This window comes from Brachycentrus maculatus, unplaced genomic scaffold (assembly GCF_059751285.1).
Source record: "Brachycentrus maculatus isolate JH-2025_06_01 unplaced genomic scaffold, ASM5975128v1 h1tg000407l, whole genome shotgun sequence".
NCBI classification, from domain to species: domain Eukaryota; kingdom Metazoa; phylum Arthropoda; class Insecta; order Trichoptera; family Brachycentridae; genus Brachycentrus; species Brachycentrus maculatus.
Genome location: NW_028281156.1, coordinates 233,734 through 260,578, shown reverse-complemented (window position 1 = coordinate 260,578; position 26,845 = coordinate 233,734). Strand labels below are relative to the sequence as shown.

The 26,845-nt window shown below is 34.2% G+C and overlaps 1 protein-coding gene and 1 non-coding gene across 2 annotated transcripts in view; one reads left to right on the top strand and one right to left on the bottom strand.

The window, feature by feature from the left end:
• Positions 1 to 540: 540 nt before the first annotated feature.
• Positions 541 to 26,845, bottom strand: part of Ptr (patched domain-containing protein) — a 91,917-nt gene continuing 65,612 nt past the window's right edge. Inside the window, exons 3-12 of the mRNA XM_088270992.1 lie at positions 18,608 to 18,822; positions 17,230 to 17,411; positions 14,229 to 14,436; positions 12,261 to 12,396; positions 6,728 to 6,928; positions 6,017 to 6,154; positions 4,802 to 5,115; positions 3,514 to 3,726; positions 3,223 to 3,432; positions 541 to 3,143 (exon numbers count right to left, since the gene is read on the bottom strand). Coding sequence (XP_088127118.1) covers positions 2,052 to 3,143; positions 3,223 to 3,432; positions 3,514 to 3,726; positions 4,802 to 5,115; positions 6,017 to 6,154; positions 6,728 to 6,928; positions 12,261 to 12,396; positions 14,229 to 14,436; positions 17,230 to 17,411; positions 18,608 to 18,822 — 2,909 coding nt within the window. The 3' untranslated portion in view covers positions 541 to 2,051. The remainder of the gene's footprint in view (positions 3,144 to 3,222; positions 3,433 to 3,513; positions 3,727 to 4,801; positions 5,116 to 6,016; positions 6,155 to 6,727; positions 6,929 to 12,260; positions 12,397 to 14,228; positions 14,437 to 17,229; positions 17,412 to 18,607; positions 18,823 to 26,845) is intronic.
• On the top strand, positions 10,137 to 10,256 carry LOC148302815 (U5 spliceosomal RNA). Its single transcript, XR_015838586.1, has one exon. It is a non-coding gene; the product is annotated as a U5 spliceosomal RNA (small nuclear RNA).

Sequence of the window (26,845 nt, the reverse complement as noted above, 5' to 3'; positions counted from 1 at the left end):
GCAGAGTAGTATGTATCACAATAAGATATTGAAAAAAAAAACAAGTTTTATTTGTCAATCTCCTATTTACTGTCTTTTGTAGGAAGCAACAATATTAATGAAATTTATTATTTCTCTTAGGTAATTTCATAATAATTTTAGTCAAACTGTTAACTACAACATTCTGTTCAGAAAGGGTAATTTTCCATTAACATTCCTTGAACCTCTTTCGCTGGCTTTAGGAATGGCGGAATACAAAATTCAATCTTAATTTTGTCAGAAAAATAGGTGCCTATGTTGCTGAAACATTTAAATAATACTTTGGAGTTCATAAAACAAGAGAATGCTATTGCATTATTATGTTGAAGATTTCTTCTATGGGAAATATTATATTTATTCCGCTTTATATAGAAATGTGTTCAGTGTTATCTTCATCACATTGTTTTTATTAAAAATATTTTAGTATAAAAACCTAATAATAAATTTCCTTTCACAAATAAAAAATTTCAAATTTTCGCGCTAGCGCTGGACCGGCCTTTAAAGTGTTAAGAAAGGTTTCCATTTTCTGTAGTTGATATTCATTACAAGTAATCGAAGCTTAAAAGTAGGTACAACATGCAAAATAAATCCATGCTCTTTGAAAGCACCCCAAGAGGCAGGAAAATTTCAATTCAAAAGCTGCCACTCAATGCAGATCACCAACAATAATATTTGAGCATTCTGAATGTGGTATTACAAATATATATAAACAGGTATAAAAGTACAGAATGTTATACATAACGATTTAAGATGATTGGCTCATTCTGAAATGACTTATAAACCATTTATGTATTACTTTATACACAGACCTAAAATACGATCTAGCGTACTAAGTTCACGTGTATACTAGATATATAAAAATACATATTGGGATAAAGTGAACTTGTATTCACTGATATTAATATACACACTTAGAATTTTATTATTGTCACTTAGTTATTAGATTACTTATTTATCTACCTATAGACTACATATATAATTAATATTTACATCATATTCAAGGAGGGATACAAAAAATCATTTCTTGATTTTTTAAATTTATTTTAACAAGTTAATGTTGATCATTTTGAGTTGCAGGATTGTTTGCTGGGTTACGGCTGCTCAGGGCCTCAGTTTTCATGGAACCTTTTGGGAACCATGATGTATTGCTTAACCTAATTTGATTTCATTTATTTTTTCTATAAAAGTGATATTTAATTTAGATTTAGTATTATTACCAAATTATTTGTTTTATTTTTAGAGCAAAAGTCTAGTGTCGGGGCTACACAGCATTGATTTACCTATAATGCTTTTAAGACAGTCCTAACAAGTAAGGAATAAAAAGATATTTACATAAACAATAAAAGAAATGCAAAATTGTGATGATTTTACTAGTTTTTTTATATTTGAAAAAATATAATGAACTTTACTTAATCTATTTTTTATTGCATTAATTGTATGATTTAAAGCACATGGGTTCGACATTATAATTTATATTTCTACTTAACTTAATGCTGCAATCACAAATTCAATTATTCAGTAAATCACAGATTCTATCGTGATTTCATAAATTACTCATATTATAATGTTGTACATATAAAAATACCAACTTATTTACGATTTGATATTGTCATATCAATAAAATTGTTCATTGATCATTATTTTGCGCTTCTGCTTTACACTGAAAAATATCATAAATTCAGTAAAATGAAAGATATTGATGATTTTCACATTCGTCTTACTTAAAAAGAAAGTAAAATAAAATTTGAGCCATTTGAATTGTTTTTTGTCATTAATTAAAAATATTATTTAAATAATACAGCTATGTTAATTTAATAATAACATAAATGATAACTAACTATTTACATTATTTATTAACATAATTATTTGTGATTGTAAGTGAGCAACAGATCAAACCAATCGGCTTTATAAGGCACTGAACTAACAATATAGGTTCTAATAAGTAAATAATATAATTGTTGGAGGAGTCACACCGACTCTCCTCGGCTCCGTAGAACTATAATGTCACTCGGGAGTAATATTGTCTTTCAGTCTCAAGGGAACCTCATTTCAGCGACATATTTGTGCTGCAGATTGTGATGCGAGGCGGAGCGCTGCGGGGCGCGCGGGGCCTGGAGCGCGTGGGTAGAGTGCGAGCGTGCGGGCCTTTCTACCGGTGACATTCTACGGCCTCCATTCCTCGACCTGTCCTCGCTCTTCCAGTTCCTATCTTCGTACGGGTTCCTTTTGGCGTCGTCGTAAGGAGCTCTTCTGTTGCCTTCCTGGCGCTGGCGATGCCAAGCGCGCTCCGCATCGTATCCGTATAGATCCAACAATTGCGGCACAAACTGACTTTGGGAAGGCAGCTGGTGATGAGATCTCCTCCATCCTTCTTCGTATCGCCTTCTCGTGTGTTCGTCTTCGGCTGCCCGGCGGCGTTGGGATTGGCTGGAGCTACTCTCGCTGGAATCTTCCCCGGATGTTCCGATTCCCAAATCTTTTTCCTCTCCGTAACCTTTGAAAGGCGTTCCTTTGAATCCTTTTCCATTGTATATACTTTCATTCAACACCAACTGAGGATGGGGAATGCAGTACGGGTGGGGAAATGCTTTCTCTACTTTGGACATTTTGACTTCTTCATCTTCTTTGATCGAGCTGCAGGATCCCGGCCCGAAGAGTGAGAGTAACACGGGTAACAAGAAGAGGCCGTGCATAGCGCCGAAGAATATTACCATGAACACCATTTTGAAGAATACGAGGAATATATAACTGTCGGCGAGAATGAGAGCCACCACTCCGAGAATAGTACTCAAAGCTCCTTGAACTATAGGGAGTCCGAGAGAGTAGAGACATTCTCTCACTTTACCATCTGGAGATTTAGATTTGGATGACATGTAGGCATAGCAGATGTGCGCGGTGAAGTCGACAGAGAATCCGATGCACATGATTAAATTGATCATAGAAATGGAATCCAAGTTAACATCCCACAGGGCCATGTATCCCACCACGCCGGCCTCGATAGAAATAATACTAAAAGCCACCCACAAGGAGCACAAGAAGTTCGGAATAAAGATGAAGGAGATGACCATCATAATAATGGCGCCAATCACCATATTCTGGATCGAAACTGGACGGACAAGTTCAAACTGAAACAAAGAAAATGAAATATTTAGAGATATGTTTTAATGTATGACTTAATGAGACATATTTTAAAACGAATCTTACCTGATCAAAGAAGACAAAATATGGATGGAAGACACTTGCATTCAAGGGAGAATCATCGCAAATCTTCCTTAATATTTTCACCATATCCTTTTCATGATTAGTATCGCTTACATTTACTGCTTGTATTAAAAATCTCGACGCTATTATTTGTGTCTCTTCTTTATTGAATTTCACATCCAAAGAGAAAGGATTTGACGGGTAAAGCCATATCTGAAAGATTAATGTTTTAATTTTATATTATGCATTCATATTTATATTTAAAAATGTCAAAGCTTAGTAAGTTTTGTTTACCTCTTTCAATGTTTTCAAGAAAGACTGTTCGTCATTAAGCGTCATATTGTACTCCTCGTTATTTCTTGCAATGTAGCTGACGAAGGAGCGTAACCAGGATTCAGTATACAAGGGCGTCGATATGTAGGAAACATTTTCTAAACTCTGAGTCAGATCTTCCACTTGCGCCTGGACCACTGGATCAGAGTAGTTGTAAGCTCCACTGATAATAACCTTCAACGTTTCAATAATCATTATTAATTAAATATCTATTATGTTTACTTATTGCTTACTGGTTATTTCCAATCAGTTAAAAAGATATTGTTTTTTGACTTTATACAATAAAACCAGTCCAGAAGTATGGATGTAAATGAACATCAGTGTGAATTTTCTTTAAAGGAGTATGGACGTTGATGAACGTCGAAGTCCGTCTGTCAGTTAGTATGGTGTAACTTGTATAGCAATGACATCTGTGGATATTTTTGTGTAATTGAATGGAGAAAAAAACATTCAAGTTTTACCTAAAAAGATCTGTTGCACAGTAAAAAGTTCAATAAGTGGCTTGATATTTATTTTTAATACATTTTATTATATTTTTAAACTTAAAAAATGATCTGAAAAATTAAGTTTTTTGATAACCAACTATCATCCCGCTTGACCGCAGGGGTAGGCAGAGAGAATAGAACGGGAGACCAATTGATCTTTGCAAACAATCTTTACCTCTTCCATATTTATGCATCTCCTCATACATACCTACCGATTATTCCGACTTCTGATCTGACTACCTTACAGTATTTGAAATACTTGATCATGCCAAGTTTTCCTCGGTTTTCCTTTATTTCTATTTTCAACTACATTAGCCTAATAAATTTATTTTACTAATATTTCTTTACTCATTCATTCTACATCCCAAACCATCTCAACATACCTTTTTTTAAATTTAATTGATAATATGCAGCCTTACATTTTTTTTTATATCACCATTTGAACATCTATCATACATCATTTTGCTGCACATTCAACTGAGAGATTGACTGCATTCAGTCTACTTTCACCCTTCTTTTGCCAACTCCATACTTCACTTTTACATACATTATGGTAGGCACCAGGATTCTGTTGAGTACTGCTAGTTTAGCTTCGCTGATAGGTTTTTATTTGCTATAACTGATTTCAGTGCACCAATCTCTCTGTTCCCAGCATACGCTCATTCACAATGTACTGATTTATGTATTGAGATAATGAGGATTTTAAGAAAACACTTAATCACGTTTGGGTATATTCAATTATTAATTCTGTTTGATAGTTTTACCTGAATTCTGTATGGAAATTCTCTGAAATAGTAATCTTCCATATCGAAGAAAACCACTGAATAGGAATCAGCTCTTGACAGCTTCCTTCTTTCCAGACCTTCCTTGATGTTAGTCACTCCGTACCCCGCTCCGGCCAGGTATAGTGCAAATATCACAACCACAATACATTTCATCCAGCTCTGGTTGAGAAGAACGGCCACTTTATCTCGGAAGAATGCCATCACCATGTGCTCTTTATTGTCTATGGGGTTATCAGGGTCTGCGGGGTCTATTCCACCTGTGCACATTGTTCTGTACAACCACGATCTTTTCTCTGTAAAAAAAATATATATTTGCTTTATACTTGTTGTAACTGCGATTGTAGTCTTGGGGTTAATGTCTCTCATTTGGGAAATAATAGGTGAAGGTATCAGCTAAACAATCCAAACTTCTACAATATATATGTTGTCAAAAAATGATGTGAAAGTTTTATATAGTGTTTCTAAATAAAATAAATATAATAGCAGCCTTCATCAGGAACTGAGAGTGCGTTTAGGGCTAGCGGGTGCCGTATTCAGCAGTACGATGGCTGTCTGGAGATCAGATTTGTACTCGGTGAAGACCAAATGCCGTCTATATATTGCCTGCATCGCTCCTATTCTCTTATATAGCTGTGAGAGCACCTGACAAGGGTCCAGAGCAGCCGTATACTCAGCTTTAGGAATGTGGTAGTTTGACATGAAAAAGGAATAACGATATAGGACTCAGCAACCTATGGTCACAACTGTCACCAAGAAGAGGCGATTCAGGTGGCCAAGCCATGTACTTCACATTCTTCCTGAGGGCCTTAATTTAAGCTTGCCTCTTTTACTAGGTATCAGGTTCCCGCTGCCCAGGAAGTCCACTGTTGAAGACCTGTCGGCAGTTTTTGTCTGAATTTCGGTGCGCGAACCTGACTTGGGAGGATACAAGGGAGCTGGCAGCCGACAGAAGAACCTGGAGGCAATTTGTTAACTCCATATACTCCACTTAGGGAGCGGATATAGTTGAGTAAATATATAAATTAAGCCTTGACCAAAAATGTCGCAGTAAATGAGTTGTTAATGACTATTAATCGTATTATGTTTCTGCATATTGTCAAGAAATTACTTTTTGATTATTATTTAACCAGACTGAACCACAGCAAGGCATGGCCGGGTACAGCTAGTATATAATAAATGTAAGTCTTTTATCACCTTTAATAGCTCTGGATACGGGAAGGACTTTTACACAAAGTATGGAATGAAGATTCTTTTGTTCGCAGTAGCCAGCAATCGCCATACAGGATGAAAAAAATGTCAGATGCCACACGAATGTAAATCCAACTGCCAAACCTGCAAGATATAAATAGTGTTAAGCGAATGTAAAACATATTAGTATTGAAAATATAGAGAGTCTTATATTTTGCAACATTTTGAGTGTGTCCAAAACCTTTTAAAAAAAATGGGTTGGGTTATTACTATTTTTAATATTCATATTGAGATGTCAATCTCAATCTCAACTAATTTATTGTTGTCGGGCAAAAAACTTTCATCAACTCTGACCCTAATTATACTCAGACAGTCTGCCGCCCGACCCTCAGTATATTAATCACTAGTAACCCAACCGCATACCCAATTCCGATCTTTACGATATTTTTTGGCGTCTCTCGCGCACTCCCAAAAGTAAGCCTCCCGCTTCGCTGTCTACCAACAAAATGTATCCAGCAAACAATGTGTTAAAAACAAAACTATTATATTTCTCTATGAAATATAATATTACAAGGCAAAGTGGAGATATATATTTTCTTAAAAACTTGAGAGAATAGTTCAACTGAAGAACTATGTCGCTATTTAGAGTGCCATAACTAGTTTTATACAAGTACCGCTCGCCTCTGTAGCGCAGTGATTAGCAGATTGGCTACTTACTGGAGTATGTGCAGAAGATCCTGACGGAGGGGAAGGGACTGATGACACCGATCCAGAAGGATATCATGTCAGTGACGGAGGTGATGGTGATGGAGACAGCGGCATCGGACAAGGTGTGTCCCATGCGTTCCGGGACGGACAGCTTCACAGAAGTCCTTCTCCAAGCCGCAAGCATCACAAATGTGTCATCAATTCCAATTCCTGGAGAAGAAATGCATAATGAATTAATGTCAACAGAAATACAACGTAACTAGCGTTGGTAGTAATACATTACTTCTTCAATTTATAATATAATAAAACCAAGAGATAAACCATTCTAAAAAATTAACATCGGGTAGTATTTTTGTTTTGATGTGACTGAATAATCTCATAAATATGATGATGATAGTAACGAAACTATGTACATATGTAATATGATAAACCAGAGTAAGAAAAACAGGTAGACGCAATTTAAAAAAAAACTTTAAGTACATAAAAATATCCCTATTTTAAGTGCTTACTTTATTTTGCCATCAAAAACATAAAATAATAATATTGAAATAAGAAATAAAAAGTTAATTCGGGTTTCAATCAATTCACAAGTATCAATTTGGATTCTTTAATTATGGAATATTGCTCCATTATTGATGTATAAAAATATTAGAATTCATGTCACAAGTAACCATTACTGCATAGTAACATAATAAACTGAGAAAAAAAAAATAAAAATCAAACATTTAAAATTCTAATTAAAAATTAATGGTCACAAAGAGCATATTCCATAAATGAATAAAAATGCTTTTAATACATTTTTGCTAATAATAACGTGAATACGATATCCCTGCGGCGCTAGCCTGTTACGTTAAATTCTTGATCTTAAAAATCCCATAATAATAATAATTAATAATTTGATACTAATTAATATGAAACCCAAAAAGGCGGTCTGTACTTGGGTACTACATAAAACGATTTCAGAGATTATTCACCTTCCGAAAAAGATGTGAGAACTAAAAATTCAATAACTTCATCTCTTCTGACTAATACTTGATTTAAATAACAATAAAACATTTTGCGAACTGGCCTCAGAGAACATAAAGAAAATGCTTTTCAAAATGATTCAGTGCATGACACTTTGTGGTTTTAAATAAATTATTGTTTAATTTATGAGTACCTACCTGACGTCGATTACATACGGAAGTTAACATTTTAACTATTTTCTTTAATAGTATTTTTAAACTAGCGTCGATCAGAAGTTAAAATTACCGAAAAAACGTTATGGATATAATTTTTTTTTTACCGAATAGAAATAAGGTTAAATTTATATCCAATACGTAGCTAAAACATTAACACCTTTTGCATCCATGCAACACTTACGCACATTAAGGTTTAATACCAAGACTCCATTGTATACTGCCAGTTTATCTTTCGCGATATCAGGCTTTTTATTGTGTTATTATTTGTGACTATTTCGATTAAAATGTAGGGAAAATATAGTGGGTTTACTGGCAAAAAATGTTAACTATAAAATCCCTGTTTGAATAATCCCTGTTATTTAGAGCTTTTAGCCTGAATAAAATACCCGCTATTAAGTTAAATATACTTTTAAAACCATATATAAATGACATTTTAAACTACTTTGTGTATTTTGCCAGTTTATAGAACATTGAAAACTTTATAATATGCATCATTAAGTCAAAGTTGCATATTTACGAGTTGACATTTTTTGCCAGTACCTACACTCACGATACAAACATATTTTGACACCAAAGAGACGAATTAACAGCTGGGAATCGACATTGCAGGGGGCTAAATCCCTCTTAAAAACAGGCCACAAGGCACCAAGAAGAAGAAGAAGAAGAAGATTGATAATATTTTCAAAGACGTTGCTTTTTGCAAAACGGCGAAAGATGACATTATATAAAGTTGTTACTACAAATGAATACATTGGTCTTGAAATGAAATACACAATGACACTTAGTGCTCATTATGAATTACTGTCAGGAAGTTGGCGGTTAGGTTCTCCCAAGATGGAAGTCTCCATTACCATCAGTCAACGAACAAAGGAGGTAGCAACATTATGACTTGGTGCAGAGAACTCTGCCGCTGTATCGCGTGCAATGTCATTTTGAATAATGTAATATTGTTAAATTATAGAAATTTTTAGAAAAAGTTAAATCTCTAAGAAAATATATTTCTCCTACACACTGGCGAATGTTTTCACGAATAGATTATTTGACCCCCCCCTGGGAATCGAACCCAGGACCTTCAGAACGGTAGCCGAGCGTGCTGGCCGTACAGAGGCGGACAAATACAGTAAACCTAAGATAACGCTAAGATAGCTACCGCGTTATCAGAGGGGACGTTATAGGGAAGTTTATATTTTAAAATTGTATTTCATTTTCCGCTAGTTAAAAGTTAAAAAATACAATTTAAAACATGAACCCCTTATAAAATTCCTTAAAATAAAGGGGTACCCTATGTCAACGTTGTAGGGGGGTGTACTGTATTAAAAATCAAGAAATTAAAATAATAAAATAAATGTAAAAGCTTCAGACAAAGAAAATTTTCAACAATAAAATCAGGTTTTTGCAAAAAGCGATTTAATATACATTGACAATTTTATTATGTTTATAATCCAATATTTTTCAGATAAACAATGAGAATTTTAAACTTTCGTTTTCATCTACATTCTATATCATTTAGATTAAGTTTGCCCAGATTGGCTTTGATTAATTTGGATAAATTATTTACTTACATAATACATATGTAAGTGGGCACTTTTACAAAGATAATCATTTCTACTGCGTCAAAAGTACGTATAATAATTTAAACAAGAGTAGACAGTTGATAAATACACAATAATAATAATTGGAACAAGAGTTGTTGTTCTCATATCATTTCTTATGTACATAACGCACAGATATATTGTTTTATTCTACGAGATAAGGGAACTATGGGTCATTCTCATAGTTAAAATAATAATAATTTACACAAATATTTCAATTTCATTATTCAATCACTATTTTCGTATGCACAAGTGGTCCGTTATTAAAAAAAATAGGAATCAAAGATTGCCCGGAAATGAGTAGTCCACTTGCAAACCAAGTTACGTCAAAAAGTTTTTTAACCAATGGCGCCAACTACTCACATGAAAAAATCAGAAAGATATGCGTAAATCTTCAAAAAGCAGATAGCTAAACTATGTATAGATGTCGAAATACCTTTATTTGATCATATAACATAATTTACTTATAATAAATATGAATTTTGTGTAATGAGATTGCGAAAACGTTGCTTAGTAAACGGAAGAGTTCCGCGTAGTAACGCGCGACTGTTCCGTCGTTTTTCAGTAGATGGCAGCACATGCGTTCGCAAGACGTCACTAGAGCGTCCCAGGAACAACATAAGAGCCCAAAGAGTCGTTCTCTCAGTACTCTGGTTTCCCTTCAATACGAATAAATCTTTCGCCTTTTACTAAAGATTTCCGTGGAGGGGAGCACTCAAATGAGTCTATAACCAATTTTTTGTCACCCGCTTTTCGAAGCGGGTCCTTTACTTGTGATCTGGATGTGGAGTCGGTGTCAGGCGATGATCGGCTATCAATAACCGACTTTCTATAACCGGCGTTATTATCGGTTTTCAACAAGTCGCGCAGTGCCACTATGGGTACAGGCCGATTGACGTGCATTATGTGCTCTTTGCAGTGTAAAATACACTATAACCGAATGTCGGAGCATTCGCCTTTGAACATACAAATAAGTCAGGCTGATAAGTACATATTTTTAATATTTGGTTATGTGCTATAAATGTCTGTATATGTGTAGATATACATACTTAATACACATTGTTTATGGCGTGCACATACCATTATACCATATTTGTGCGCTACAGAAACCTTTTTTGCGACGGTGTGCACATTTTTGTGCGTTAGCTCATACTCAAAACACACGTTTTGAGCGTCTAATTTCTTGTTATGTTTGCTTTGCTGTGTAGCGGATAGGTGTCACTATAATACAAAATATTATCGATTCTTTTCTGTCATAATTCTTTTGATGCTATCTAATATCACCCGCGTCAAATTACATTTATTCAACAAACTTTACAGCGACAAATGTTTTAATAATAATTATTCAAAATCCTATGTAATAATTTAAAAATTACCCCCTAATTACCAAAAATGGTGGTCATAAAGAGAATTTATTATTATTATTATTTTCAAGATATCCACGAATAATAGCCCCTGTCGGGCTGTGGTCCCGTGGTTAGTGTCGCGGACTCTTGAGTCAGAGTTTATGGGTTCGAACCCACTCTACCACAATTTGATACCTATTTTTAATAAGGAGCCGTTTAGGCTCACAGAAATAGTATGAAATTTAAGTATTTTTGTAAATAATAGGTAAAAACACAAATATTTCTCTTTTATAAAAAAATAAACTAAAAGTTGATAAACAACATTTTGAGTGTGTCCAAATACTTGTTCACAAATCTGGATTATCTCCAATTACAGGAGTTATTTTCATATTATTTTTTGATATCTCATCAAAGATGAAGAAGAATATGGAAGTCTGGGCATTTACGGGGCTTACGACCGTCATAGGTTGGTTTAAGTGATCACTTTACACACGTGTAACATTCACCAATTCTACCCATTATTGACAACCACACTACTCAAATTCTTGGAAGTTCTATATATATGAACCAATTTAGATCACTTAAACCAGCCTATGACGGTCGTAAGCCCCGTAAATGCCAAGACTTCCATATTCTTCTTCATCTTTGATGAGATATCAAAAAATAAAAGTTGATATGCTTTATTAGTTTATTATTTCTGCTGATTCAATGTACAATTCATTACTGTTTGACTTAATAAAGAAACCTTTTTGTCTTTTAAAATACAAACCGTTAAAACCAGTAAAAACTCAATAAAAATATTTTTAATTGCAGATAAACAAATTAGTTATGTTAATAATCGAAACCGTAAAGATGGACAACCCATGGTCGGTTTGATAAGGTTGAATAGCATCAACAAAGATTTAGTACCGATTTGTCAACAGAAGAGCTTGTTCAATATCTTTCGGTGCAACAGAACCATTCAAGAATGCGGCACATACGTTTTGTTTCTTAAGCAAATATCGATAAAAGCACACCTCATGTGCTGGTTTATTTTCGTCGAGGGGATAATAACACCATTACAAAAGCCGATATTTTGAAAGACAACTGACCAAAAATTCCCCAACATGACAAAAAATTGTGCGAAAAAGATAAATGAACAATAGCAGAAGCTTATAGTAGTCCTTGATAATACCTTGGTCAAATGACACTAACCTATTATAACTAACTAACTATCCACCAGTCCATTTAATCTTCATATTATTAGTTTAAAAATGCCATAAGAAGGCGAAAAAATTGTCACAAATTTTATTTTTGTGTGTTTTAATATTAAAATACATTTTAGTAGACTCTAAAAATCAGTGTTTAATTCTAATATATAAATTAATATGGAGTTCTACAAATTTAACCCCAAATCTATAGAAAAAATAGTAGAAGCACTCACCTATCATGAGGAACGGCGCTGCGAGGTTGATTCCGATGAACTCTATACCAAGATACATGGCCAAGCCGAAGGCCGCTGCGGTGGCCATCACAGCCGACAAGTTGCCCAGTAGACCCAGCCAGGGTTTCGAGCGGACCTTCAACCAAAATGCATTGTCATCGTCATAATACATAATATTAATATTCATTACGCCCATATTAGGTTCTAACGACCGTGATTTTCAGCGTAGGGTAAGAGCACCATTGTTGGACATTGGACATTTAAAATTTCAGCAATCTTCGTTTGATGCGTAACCGGCATTAACCGGTATCGTTTCAAAGTGACATAATTGATGCATTGTCAGTAAGTTTCGACACACTTGAGCTTGTAATTTGACCGGTTATTTTTATTTACAACATTGTGAGTGTGTCCAAATACTTGTTCACAGATCTGGATTTTCTCCACTTAAGAGATTTTTACATAATTCCAGAAAATCCAGACTTGTGAACAAGTATTTGGACACACTCAAAATGTTGTACGTAATAATAACTGGTCAAATTACCAGCTACATAAAAAAATCGTGTTTTCAAGCGATTCCCGGTATGTAAAAATAATCCAGGGCTTAGATCTTGCGTACAAATAAAAAGGTTTCTGCTTTTTTATTTATAAAAGCTTTCCTCAATCCAACATTGTGCTGTTGTGAACTCATATTTACTGTGTCAGATTGATATCTCTAGTCCTTACGATTGATATATCTAGGAGTTCAAAAAAATATAGTGCAATTGTTAATTATGGGTAGAATGGTGAATGTTACACGTGTGTAAAGTGATCACTTAACCAGCCTATGACGGGTCGTAAGTCCTGTAAATACCCACACTTCCATATTCTTCTTCATCTATGTTGAAATGTCAAAATGTGAATGAAAGTTGGCACACGTAAAACGTGTTACAATATCTAGATTTACCGAGTTCAGCTAAACCAGGAAGCGGATGTTCTGTTAAAAAAAAGTCAATATAATTATCTTACAAAGATGCCTAAAGACATGGGTATCTTGACTGTGTTAAATAAGGACGTTTCTCGCGGATATAAATAACACATCCTTATCTCGAATACGTTACGTTTGAAAAAAAAAACCAGCTGATTTTGCAATAGGTATAAAGGTGTCTCAACTTGATTTGAAACATGTATCGTTCTTCCCGGTATATGAAAGAAGATAGAAGTCTGAGCATCCCAGGGCTTACGATCTGGCATTTGACTGGCTTAATCGATCACTTTATACACTTGTGTAACGTTCACTGTTCTGCCCATTATCGAACATCCATATTGTGTTAATTCTTGAAACCTCTATGTAGTTTGTAAGAATTTGCCTATTCGAGTATTCGCTGTCCAACCAAATGAATAATTTTTGGATATTTCTGACTCGTATTATATTTTTGTTATGTTGATATTCACTATGTTCTATGAAAACATATAAATAACGTTAGATGGATAATGCACAGCGGAATGTGCGTGATTACAATGTCGAACATAGGTTTATGTACCCTACGATGCATGGCACAAAGCCAAGACTGAGATACTGAATATTAATAATTATAAGGTATATTACATGTTGTGTCCATTGTAATAGAAAATAATAGTATTGTGTAGAGTTCTGTATAATTTAGTTTAAAGGTATGCCGTTCTTGTCAAAACAAATTAATTTCCAATTAAGACATATTTTGAGTCAAAGATAAATTTGTTTTATTAGCCATTTTGATGTTTAAAGAATCCAAGCCATATAGCCAAGATTTGAGGGGTAAAAAATACACTAATGAAAAATAAAACCTGTTCAGAACAATGTTAGCTGGTATTGCAAAACACCCTTTCTTTGTATTTCAAGATACTTAAAATGCCTAAAACAACTGAAATGAAAACACACAAGCATGTAATAACCCTACCCTATAACCTAATTCTATGAGTGGCAGAGTCTGGCTACTCCATTTTTCTTACCCAATCAGACATCATGCAGGTGATAATGGAGAAAAGGCACATAATGATGAAGGTAGAACTGAAGTAAGGGACCACAGTCCTGGTGTTTTTCTCCAACTCGTGGTCCAATGTTCTGGACGCGAATCTGGCTATGGAGATGTGACGGAACATTCCAGAATCCTGGGCTTTGCCGACAGTGTCCAGGAAAACTTCTTCCCATTCTGCTCCCCTAATTAAAGAAAATAGAAAAATGTTAGACTATAGATAATGATTGTAGATAATGATCACATCATTTCCGTATTGTAAATCATTTTTTTTTGTATTTTGGACATTTAGATGTCCAAAAGAATATGGCTATCAACAGGGCTTATGACGTTTTCTGAAAGCTTTTCTCAACCCAAAATAGATGGCTGTTGTGAACTCATATGTACTGTGTCACGAGATCGATCAATATATCTAGGAGTTCCAAAAATTGAGTATTGCAGTTGTCAATCATGGGTAAAATTGGTGAATGTTGTTGTGAACTTGTGTAAAGTAATCACTTAACCAGCCATAAGCCCTGAAAATATCCAGACTTTCATAATCTTCTTCATCTATGTTGAGATGCCAAAAAAGTAAAAAAATAACTCCTATGTGGAGATAATCCAGATTTGTGGACACATTAAAATATTGGAAATATTTTTTTCAATTATTAGATAGCGATATAATTTGAATTTGATGGTAGCTTGGTTATTGTATACAAATTTGAATGTTTACTCTTACGCTCTTTCGATATTTTTTAATTTGTGAAGGTCCTCACCAAAACGTTACATTTCCATTGTGAATGATTTTAAATAATCAGGAGTTCTAGCTCGTAAAATTGTTACGTTTTGGTGCAATTTAATTATTTCATATTGATTTAACACAGGATTGGTCACGTTTTGTAGCAACTTCAATTAAGATTTCGATAGAATACAGTAAACAGAATAGATTTGCATTTAAAGGATTTTTTGTGCAATATTGGAAATGTAACCTTTTGGTGAGGACCCCCACATTTAAGCTTTTGCTTAAAAACTCGCTCTTTTGAAGCAAAATGAATGACATGTTTTGAATCGAGCCCCAGGTGTCAGAATCACCGATTCAATGGAATAATTAGTGCATTGAAGTGGAAAACCGATGGAAGTTGTCGTAACAGCAGCAGTAGGAATGGACATTACGAATTACGACCTACAAAAGAATACGAGTAGCGAGCTTCAGAAGAAAACTGGAGTAATTAACATATAATTCATAACTGTAACATGTAAAAAGCTAACAAAGTACAATGCACACATTTACATATTAATCAGAAATATTCTACATACTAAGAATGTATATAAATCTAAAATAGCGTAAACTCATCTTATTGTCTAAAACCTACACATTATTCCACACTTAAGTCATACAGAGAGGATCGAATCAGAACAATTAAATAATCAACGTTAGCTCTTATTTGACGTCAGGTTGATCAGGCTTAGATTTTGGAGCTAAAAGTGGAATATTTGGTGGGATATAGATGACGTAATTGAAGCGACTCAAGGTGAAGGTGATAACTACTAGATATATTGATATATACATATGTTAGCCGTTAATTAAGGTACAGATACACATGATACTAATTAAGCATGCTCTCTAGTTCATTTGCTTGAAATAATAATGCTTTTACATGCATCAGACGCGCTTAGAGCACGCCCCTTCCAACCGCGCTGCACGTAGCATGCTCGAAAATCAAACGACTGTCGATTTTTGAGCATACTCCAAATGAACATGCTTATTTCTAGCAAAGTACATACACACATATTACTATGTAGCAATTGTTCAATAATAGCATGCTTTTGTGCTGATAATGAGCATGTGTATGTGTACCTTTTACGATTGACGTGGTGTTCACATAAACTAGAAATGTGACTAATGAGTAAGTGTTAGTTTTTCTGTTACCCATTCGAGATTGTATTCGTTTATTTTTCTCTATTTTTTCGCTGCTTAATTTCTTGATGTCAAATTGTCGAATATTTTGGGATCTAGAAATACGCAATACGCAAATAATTTTTTATAATGGTTGGTGTGATAAACTTTAAATGATCAAATTACAAAAAACCTAATTGAGTTATTACTTATTTTAATCAAGCAGTTCTTTAATTCGATCGCCCTGGTCTGACTTAAACCAGTATAACTATCAACTTTGTGCAATAGTTACAATAAATCATTTGCATTACTATGCACTTCAGGTATGAAGTTGGCAGTTGCTATCAGCGGCTGCTACCAATCATCGATTTTAATGAGTTAAACGATCGAGCTCTTGCTGGACCAGTGGGGGATTGACACATTGGCGCATAAAGTGCGCACTTAGCGCCTTGGATTCTTGGGGCCTTTGAAATTGACGACTTCTTATAGAAATTCTCAGCTATGTAACTGAATCGCTTGAAGTACGTTCGTAAGCTGATAAAAGGATTTGAAAAAATATGAATCGAAACGACATGAAATTTGCAGCAAACGATGTATGATAGATGTTCGAATGATGAAATAATGAATGGATGCTAAGCCGACATAAGATTATTGATAAAATTAAAAATTGATTAAATTCGTCAAAAATGCTTATTTCGGCTTTGCATCCTTAATTTTGAAATTAAGTTAAATGAAATAAAATAAAATTAAGAAAGGTGTGTTGCGATAGTTTGGATATGTGGAACGAATGAGTGAAGAAATAATGGTAAAACAAATTTATGAGGAAATGTATTTGGAAATAGAAGCAGAGAAAGATCAAGGTAAGCTTGGCATGATCAAGTACATCAAATACTAGAATGTGGTCAGCTGAGGAGTCGAAATGATCGGCAGGTATGTACAAGGAGGTGGATGAATGTGTAAGAGGCGAAGATTGTTTACAAAGACAGATTAAAGTAGCTTTTTTCCCCTGCCTACCTCTGCAAGGGGGCGGCGTTTGCTTTTCTTCCATTACATTTTTCATCGTATATGGTATTCTACATATTAAAATTGAATATGAACGTACTTGATGTCTTGGAGCTTAGTGTCTGCCGTTACGAAGTACACCAGTTGAACTGCAGGAGCACTGATGATCAGACCATCTTCGTCTACTTTGGTGCCGCCGAAGAACACAGGGAACACGTGCGTCTCCCATGTTACGGGGTTGAACATTACTGGAAAGGTCAGGTTGAGGTCACCACGCTCCACCTAAATGGAAGAAAAAAGTCATTGTCTGAAATTTTTATTAGAAACGGTAAAAGTTTTTGAAACCGCCGTACCTATAACCTTCTTCAAACCCTCATCCACACCCGATGGTGCATAGGACACTGCAGCATATATCCGCAGTGTTCTCTTGATCATTAATACATGAATGAAAGGTGATCAGCCTTCCGCTTCTGATACCAGTCCGGGGTAATATCGAATAAATAATAGAGTGAAAAAATAACTTGTATATATTTGACTAACCCCCCTGGAAATCGAACCCGGGACCTCCAGCACGGTAGCCGAGCGTGCTGACCATTACACTACGGAGGCAGACACCTATTACCCTTGATTGAGTACGTATTATACTTACTTACCTTTTATATTTATAATGTGACAAGTGCTATAGAAATGGAAACTGCTTACCGGTAACTGAGTAACCACTGGTGCATTACTATAGGTGGACCAAGAATTACGCCATTATTTTGGGACGGTCAGTTTTGAACCAGTTTACGTCTGATCCACTTTAAACCATTGAAAAATTAAGCCAGACACTTGGATCTTCTTGGTCTATAGTCTTGTTTTATTCAAACCGGATTGAGATAGTTCATAAGATGGGTATTTGGATGCCGCTAATCAAACCGGTAAAAATTGTAAGGAGTAGAAATAAATTTGAATCGACAATATTCAAAAATGGCTAAGTCACGTTCAAAAAGCCAACAAGGAAAATATAATTGAAAAAGGTGATAGAAAGAAAGGAAGAATGCGTCCAAAATCCAATATCCGATAAATGAACAACAAACATAAACTATGGAATAGTTTCTTGAATGTTTTCCGCAGATACTTTGTGGCACATAGTATAAACTTAATATAAATTAAATAACTTAGTTTTAACCACTTTTTTATTAATACAATTTAACCTACCGGTTTCGACAAGAACCTTGTCATCATCAGGGTTTATTTTAGTTAATATTTACATAAATATAAATGTTTACATTAATAATAATGTAAACATTTAGGAATTTTACGGAATGTGTGGAAGTTTTTGGTGAGAGTATTTTAATGTTTTTGAATTAAAGTAAACCCTGATGATGAAAGGGTTCTGGTCGAAACCGGTAGGTTAAATTGTATTAATAACAAAGTGGTTAAAACTAAGTTATTAAATTTTATAAAGCTTATGGAATAGTTATTTTTCTACTTACATCATCTATGACTTTGTCTAAATTGAGGATGTCATTGGTGAAGCAGTTGTCCAGCCATCTGGCGCAGGAATCTCTGTACGTAAAGGTCTCCTCCTCCCAAGGCACGGAGGCGTTCTGGACCAGCTCGTCCAGCAGCCGAAGTTCCTTCCAGACGGCTGATCGCAACATATTCGGGTCGCCATCCTTGGTGACCACTATCAGACGTCCAAATCGACCTGTAAGAAACGAAACGATAAACAACAATCCCTTTTTTTGACATATCAACATAGGTGAAGAAGAACGTGGATGTATGAAGAAGAACGTGCATTTAGGTACAGGGTTTACGAACGTCATAGGCTTGATTATGTGATCACTTTACACACGTGTAACATTTACCAATTCAACCCATGATTGACAACCACACTACTCAAATTTTTGAAGCTTCTAGATATATTGATCAAACTCGTTCATAATAAGCCATCTATAGTGGGAAAAGGAAAGGTTTTATTAAGCAGAGACTCTTTCCATTAGTACCTGAGGTCCGAATCTTGGATTATATTCACATACATACTTGAGAAACGCTTGAAAACGTGATTTTCAATTTATTTTACCTTATAATTTGATCAGTTAATTTATTTATAATATTTTGAGTATCTCCAAATACTTAGTCACAAATCTGGATTATCTGGAGATAATCCAGATAATCCAGATTTGTGAACAACTAAAAAATAACCCTTAATTGGAATTAGCGGTTATTTTTTACATAATTTTTAAAATACATATTTTACACTTTTTTTAAACTAATGAAAAAATAACCCTAATTGGAGATAATCTAGTTTTGTGAACAAGTATTTGGACAAACTCAAAATGTTACAAACAGAAATCCTTTTAATCTGATACAGGAAACGAGAATTACAACTTCTAAAGTTTCATAAGTCGTAATCCTCGCTTTTACCTAATATCCTGCTTAAATGGCTACACATGCGTTCTAACGATTTCCTTTTATTGATTCACGAGGTCAAGCTTTTTATTTAGGTACCTACACACCATGCATTTATGCATTTATGCATCGTAAACCGAATTGAAACTCCGCGATCGATATCAGAATAAAAATCAAAAATACAATACATTATAATAGTTTTTGATGTTCGTTACAGGGTCGATTTTAAAAGATGATTGATTAATCGTTCACGCAGAAGATTGAATTAAAATGAGTGTGAAAAAGTCACAAATATATCTTTTATATTACAAGTATCACTTAAGAGGGCTTGTAAATAGGGAACTATCAGGTTATACACGATGTCTTATCTTTTAAAGTCTGCTTGATCTTAAATTTCATCATCTGTGCAGGGGTGTGCTGAAGAATTTTGCGCGATCCCTTTGTTAGATCGGGGATTTATTTTATTATCAAAATCTTATTAAATACTTAACCTTTTAAGTCTGTAAGAGAATGATTCATAATATATTTCATTACTTTTACCTCAAGGTGCATAAATATTAATATTTTTTTCGCGACTTGTTCAATTTAGTAAATACGAGTAATAATTTTTATGCTATTTTTTTATTAATTATTAAAGAATTTCGCTACCGTAAAAAATATTTTGTTTCTACGTAAGTTTTTAAAATATCATTTAAAAATAATATAATTAATTAATTAAAAAATACTACATAAAAATGAATAAAAATTATTACGTTATTGTAAAATGATGTGTTGTAAAGCACCCTTGAGGCGATTTTATATATATAAAACAAATTATTATCGTATCTTAGCTGGCAAGTAAAAATTCACCACCTTCTTGGGATGGACCCCTTGGAGGATGGAGATCTTGGGAGAATAAAAGAGGTTTCTCAAGACCTCAAAAATATGGTCTGACGTCATAGCCGCTGTGGAGGGTAGAAATCGGCTGCAAGCAGCAACAGACCGAAAAAATGGAATGAAGGACAGAAGTCTAAAGGAGAAGAAGACCCCCTTGTGGCAGACTCCTTGAAAATGCATACGCATTAGCAGCACACCCCTGCAACTATGTCTCAGTGTGGCCAGTATAATAATCATCACAGATTTGCGTGTACGCTAAGATTAATCTTATACTGGTTGGATAGTTAAGAACTTGAAACTAACGGTAATTTCACCTGGAAGTGAAATCTGCACGATTCCAGTATGTTGGTTCAGCCTGAAGGTCACGGGATGGTTCCCAATGTGTGTCAAACCTGACATGACGTACCTACATTCCGTGAAACATGTTTCCATCAATATATACATATGTATATAAAATGTATTTTTTATTTTTATCATACACATAATTACATATAACGATTTACAATAATGTGCCCTCACTGGGTTTCCCCGTACCGAGGGGCATGGTTTTGATGGTAACTTGGTCATTGTAAATAATTTTTCAGGTATACTCTTACACTTTTTAATTATTTTTACAATTAACCTTTGTCTTTGTTTAAAAACTTGTTCATTCGTAGCAAAAGAAATGACACGACAAAGTTTTAATATTTGAGTTTTTTAAATATTAATATGTTATGAACTTATAAGGAATGGTGGAGTTTTGTAGGCCACGTTTTGACATTACAGACTGAAGCTAAAGTGATGAATCTTAAAATTCATATCTAGTTGATGACATTATCTCGTCGATGTGTTGGAAGTGAGCATCTGCATATATACCTGCATATATATCAGAAAATAATGTACAGAAACTCCTGGTAGATATCAAAATATCGTCAGAAAACTATACGAATGATAACTATTGTATGTTTTTCATACATATTGATGATACGTGTTTTATGATGTACAGTATCTACTCAATGAATTAGGGCCACCCATTATTTTTTTGAATACTCTGAAATCTTTTGGATTATTATATTTATTTTACATAAATACTTTAAGTTTTCTATTGATATCTAATATCATGTATATTACTTTCAATAATATGTAAAATATACCTGGATTATTTAACCCTTTACAAAATTTCAAACCCTTTTTCTGAGAAAGGTCCCTAATTAGCACAGGTAGACAGATAGTTGAAAGTTCAAAAAATAGTCCTATCTCATTTATTAGTGAAGTTTCTTGAGTTTTGGTTGTTGTTTTGTTCAAAGAGGTTATATAGTTATCGTGTCTTGTGAAAAAAACTTAATTTTTAATTTTAGTTCATAAAATATAATTTTTTTTTGTAAACACAAGTGTTTTTTTTGAAAAGGACGAAATGGGAAAAAGTAAAGACATTTCTGAGGAAAAAAAGTCTAGTGTTATAGTGCTACTGAAATTAGGAATACTATCTAATAGAGAAATTTCAAAAAAAGAAAACGTTTCTCGTCAAACAGTGGACAGAATTTCAAAATCAATAAAAAATCAGTCACCCGCCACCAGCAATCGGCGAAAGAACTGTCGTAGGATTAGAAAAACAACACCGAGGACTGATCGAAAAATCGTTCAAAGTACCTTAGAAAACCGTAGTGCATCAGCAAAAACATTAAAAATAAAATTGGAAGAAGAGGGTATAAATATATCGGTATCAACACTGAGGCGACGTTTTTACGAAGTAAATCTGAAATGCAGGCGCCCTGTAAAAGTACCAAAATTGACACCACGAATGAAAGCGGATCGATTAAAATGGGCCAGGCTACATAGAAATTACTCGGTAGATGATTGGAAAAAGGTATTTATTTAAACTGAATTTTCAACATATCATTTTAGTAAATAAACTTATATGTTTGAATTAAACTTAAATTTTCATTATTTTTCAGGTCATCTTTAGTGATGAGTGCCGGTTAGAAGCCGTGACAGAGAGCCGTCGATTCATCAGGAGAACACCAATGGAACGTTACAATGAGGCCTGTGTGATAAAAGTTATCAAACACCCCCCTGCAACAATGATATGGTCATGTATTATTAACAATTTACCTGGGCCGTTGTTTTTCGTGGAAGGAACAATGAACCAAAATTCCTATAAGCAGGTCCTCGAACGAATTTTATTGCCCTTCTACCACACTCGACCCAACAGAAGGTCCATACACCTTCATGCAGGATGGGGCACCTTGCCACCGGGCTAAATCAATAATAAAATTTTTGTCTAACAAAAATCTGCCTTTGCTCCCCTGGCCTGGAAATTCTCCGGACCTTAATCCTATAGAAAACGTATGGATCATGTTAAAAAATAAGGTATACTCATTTCCAAATCCGACAGTAGACTGTCTAAAAAAAAATATTCAAAAAATTTGGTCAGAAGACGAAGAAATAAAAAACATGATAAAACAGTGCATTTTAAGTATGCCAAAAACAATTGAGGCAGTTATTTCTGCCAAAGGTGGAAATACTAAATACTAACTATATTTATATGAAAAAATATGCGTAATTTAAGCGTAATAAAGTGTTCATGTGTAAATAAAATTCAATGTTGTTTTATTCAAGGTTTTCTCTGAGTTATTCCTGTTTGAATTGAGAAATTGCGCGAAATTCTGCGTGGCCCTAATTCATTGAGTAGATACTGTATAATAAAACAACTACATTTATCATTTTTTATACTTTTATTTTACCTGACCAGTGACCGGATTTTGACGTTATCGACATCACTAGAGTGATGGTACCAGGTTTAATAAAATAAAAATGAAAAAATCTATGTTTATAGTTATTGTTTTATTATTTTATTATATAAAATGCAGTTCCACCAAAAATTACAGTTTTAAATGTTTCATGATGTACTGATTAGTAGCAATTTCTGAATAAATATTTTTACATAACAGCAAATGCAATTAAGTACGGCTTCATGTGTTGGATGACATAATACCTTTTTGCACATGTCACAAATAAACTTATCTCCTTTTTCACGCTTATAATATTGTTGACATCGTTGATTTTAAAATTTGTGACTGGCGTAGAAAACCAATTATATCGCGTATTCTGCAGTAATTTTATTGTCATTTTTTTACAGTTATTTTAAACATGTTATTTTATCATGTTTTTTTTAACACGTTATTTTTAAATTCATAGTAAAGATATCGAGAACTTGCAGCAGATGGTCTTTGAATCTATTGTGAAAGTTAGTAACCCGCGGAAGTGTTGGAATGAACGTAGAATTATGTGTTGCGTTCAAGTTAGCTATTTCGTACTTCCTAACATACTCACATATTTCTTTATTTATAGGTATGGCACTGCTGTATTTATTTCTATGAATTATCTGCATATTTATTGCTTTAGTCTTTACGACTCGGAAAGCATGTAAACACTGATAATTCTATGACAAAACTGTATGCTTTTATCTAGCGTAACATCATAAAATCTATTACAATTATTCAAACGCACCATTTAAACCTAATTCTTCCACAGTCATCAATATTAAGTACCCATGTATTGTATTTATAAATAAATAAAATGTTTCTTTAAATTTGCTACGGTACATTTAATGAGGTGATTACTATTTGAGAACTTAGCGACAAATAGCTAAGAACTAGGTTGAGGATGCAATAATAGTTTTTTTTATTACTATCCGCACCTAATGGTGCATAGGGCGCTTTATCAGATCGTCAACTTAATCGTCAATTACAAGAAAGCAAGGTGATCAGTCTTGCGATCCAGATTTTTAGATCTAGGAATATATTTGATATACAGATAATGTATGTGGGGACATGTAATATGGTATAGGACAAGAAATAGAGGAGGAATATTGGATAGAAAAGTGGATTACTAGCAATCGGGGTTGCATACCCGTTGGCGTAAAAACTAGGCTTTATATACGAGTCTTTTGAGGTGAAATAATATTTCATCTTCTTCTTATTCTTATTCGCACCCAATGGTGCACAAAATTCACGCAATTTTATCTTGAGCGTTACTTACATGAAGTCGAGCTGATTAATTAACGCTTCAGGTACCAGTCTAGGGTAATATTAAATAAATATTATAGAGAAAATTCGGTGATATTTATTTTGACTCACCCTGGGAATCGAACCTGGGGCACCAGCACGGCAACTAAACGCGCTAACCATTACACTGTAGAGGCGAAGATATTTTTTTAAACCCTTATCCGCACCCCAATGGTGCATAGGGCACTGTGTCATATAAACGCAGTGTTATCTTGATCGTTTACACATGAAGGAAAGGTGATCAAGCCCTCCGCTTCAGGTACCAGTCCATGTTAATATTGAATAAATATTACAGTGAAAAAAATCACTTATATTTATTTTATCCCCCCTGGGAATCGAACCCGGGACCTCCAGAACGGTAGCCGAGCGTGCTGACCATTACACTACGGAGGCGGACAAGAAAGGCGGAAGAGGCGAAGATATACTATATAATATTTGGGTGACCATAATCTTCGTAGCCACAATGATTTAAATGCAAAAGTTTATGAAATTACGAATAATTAATATTGTGAGTGAACGAAATGTGAATCACTTTTCCAATAATGTTAAACCAACATTCGTTTGCCTAAAACGATATTTACTGTTGTCATGATCATTATGTTTATTTATTTTAAAACAAAAGACTTCCAAAAATGTAAAAAAATAATATTGCTAAACCCCGTGTCACTGGTCAACATGAAAATGTATTGTCCCTTGAAATGTTGATAGTTTTATTTGATTAATTTTGTATGTATTACGAGTAAAAAAAAAACATGGAAATTTATCTCTAAACATGCATTTTATATTATTTTTCGACATCTCAGCATAGATGAAGATGAATATGGAAATCTGGGCATTTACGGGGCTTACGACCGTCCTATGACCAGCCTATGTTTGTTTGAGTGATCACTTTACACACGTGTAACATTCACCAATTCTACCCGTGATTGACAACCACACTACTGTAATTCTTGGAACTTTTATATATATATTGTCCAAATTCGAAACAGATCGCTTGAATTTACAAGAATTCCACGTGAGACATAAGAGATTTATGGTGAGATATAAGAACCTTTTTATTGAGCAGAAACTCTTTCATTTGTTTGTGAGGTCCGAATCCTGGATTATATTCACATACATGGGAAACGCGAGTATTATACGGGTGTAAAGTGATCACTTCAACCAGCTTATGACGGTCGTAAGCCCCGCAAATGCCCAGACTTCCCTATTCTTCTTCATCTATGTTGAGATATCAAAAAATAATATGAAAAATAACTCCTAATTGGAAATAATCCAGATTTGTGAACAAATATTTGGACACACTCAAAATGTTGTAAGTAAATTAACTGGTCAAATTATAAGCTAAATTCAAAATGAAAAGGATGTTTTCTGGCGTTTCTATGTGTGTGTTATTTTTAACAGTTATTCATCTAGTTTCTTTTGAATATTTTTGAAGATTGTGTTTGAAGAAACATGTATTTGTTTTGTTAAGAATCAACCTCGATTAGTAACAAAATATTGCGACAGAAAAAACCTTAAGTCAATGTTTTTTCGCAATTTTTAAGCGGATACGCGTCGTAGATTTTACAGATAATTGATTGTCTTAACAAGCTGAAGTTGCTCGTGCACCGAGTAGTACTCCATTGTAAAATTCTGCTATTGGGAAATGATAAAGGAAAATGAGGGCCATCTTAGCAGAAAAACAATATTTAAAATAAAGTGAAAACATCTATCTATCGTTTTCAAAAGGACCCTTGGAAATAAACCATGGATGCGGGAATAATATGTAAGTTAATACACAAGGAGATACTTTCGAGTAAAGATACCGTCCTCCCAATCTGCATAATATTGGTAGGTTAAAATTCTCAGAAGAATAGTTCTAAAATTAATAATAATAATAAAACCCTTATCCGCACCCCAATGGTGCATAGGGCACTGCGTCATATAAACGCAGTGTCATCTTGATGGTTTACACATGAAGGAAAGGTGATCAGCCCTCCGCTTCAGGTACCAGTCCAGGGTAATATTGAATAAATATGACAGTGAAAAAATCACTTATATTTATTTTACCCCCCTTGGGAATCGAACCCGGGACCTCCAGAACGGTAGCCGAGCGTGCTGACCATTACACTACGGAGGCGGACTAAATTCTAAAATTAATAAACTTTAATATTTTTTTGGTTCTATTCAGCTTTGTTTTTTCAAATAAATACATTGATTTACTTCCAAAACTTGTATTCTTCTTAGAATTTTAACCTACCAATGGTTATGCAGATTGGGAGGACGGTATCTTTACTCGATAGTAGGTACATAATTGCGTATTAACTTGTTAAACGCGAATTCATGGTTTTCCCGCATTCATAGTTTATATCAATAGATCCCTTTAAAAAAATTAAAGCATTTTAAATAATCTGTAAT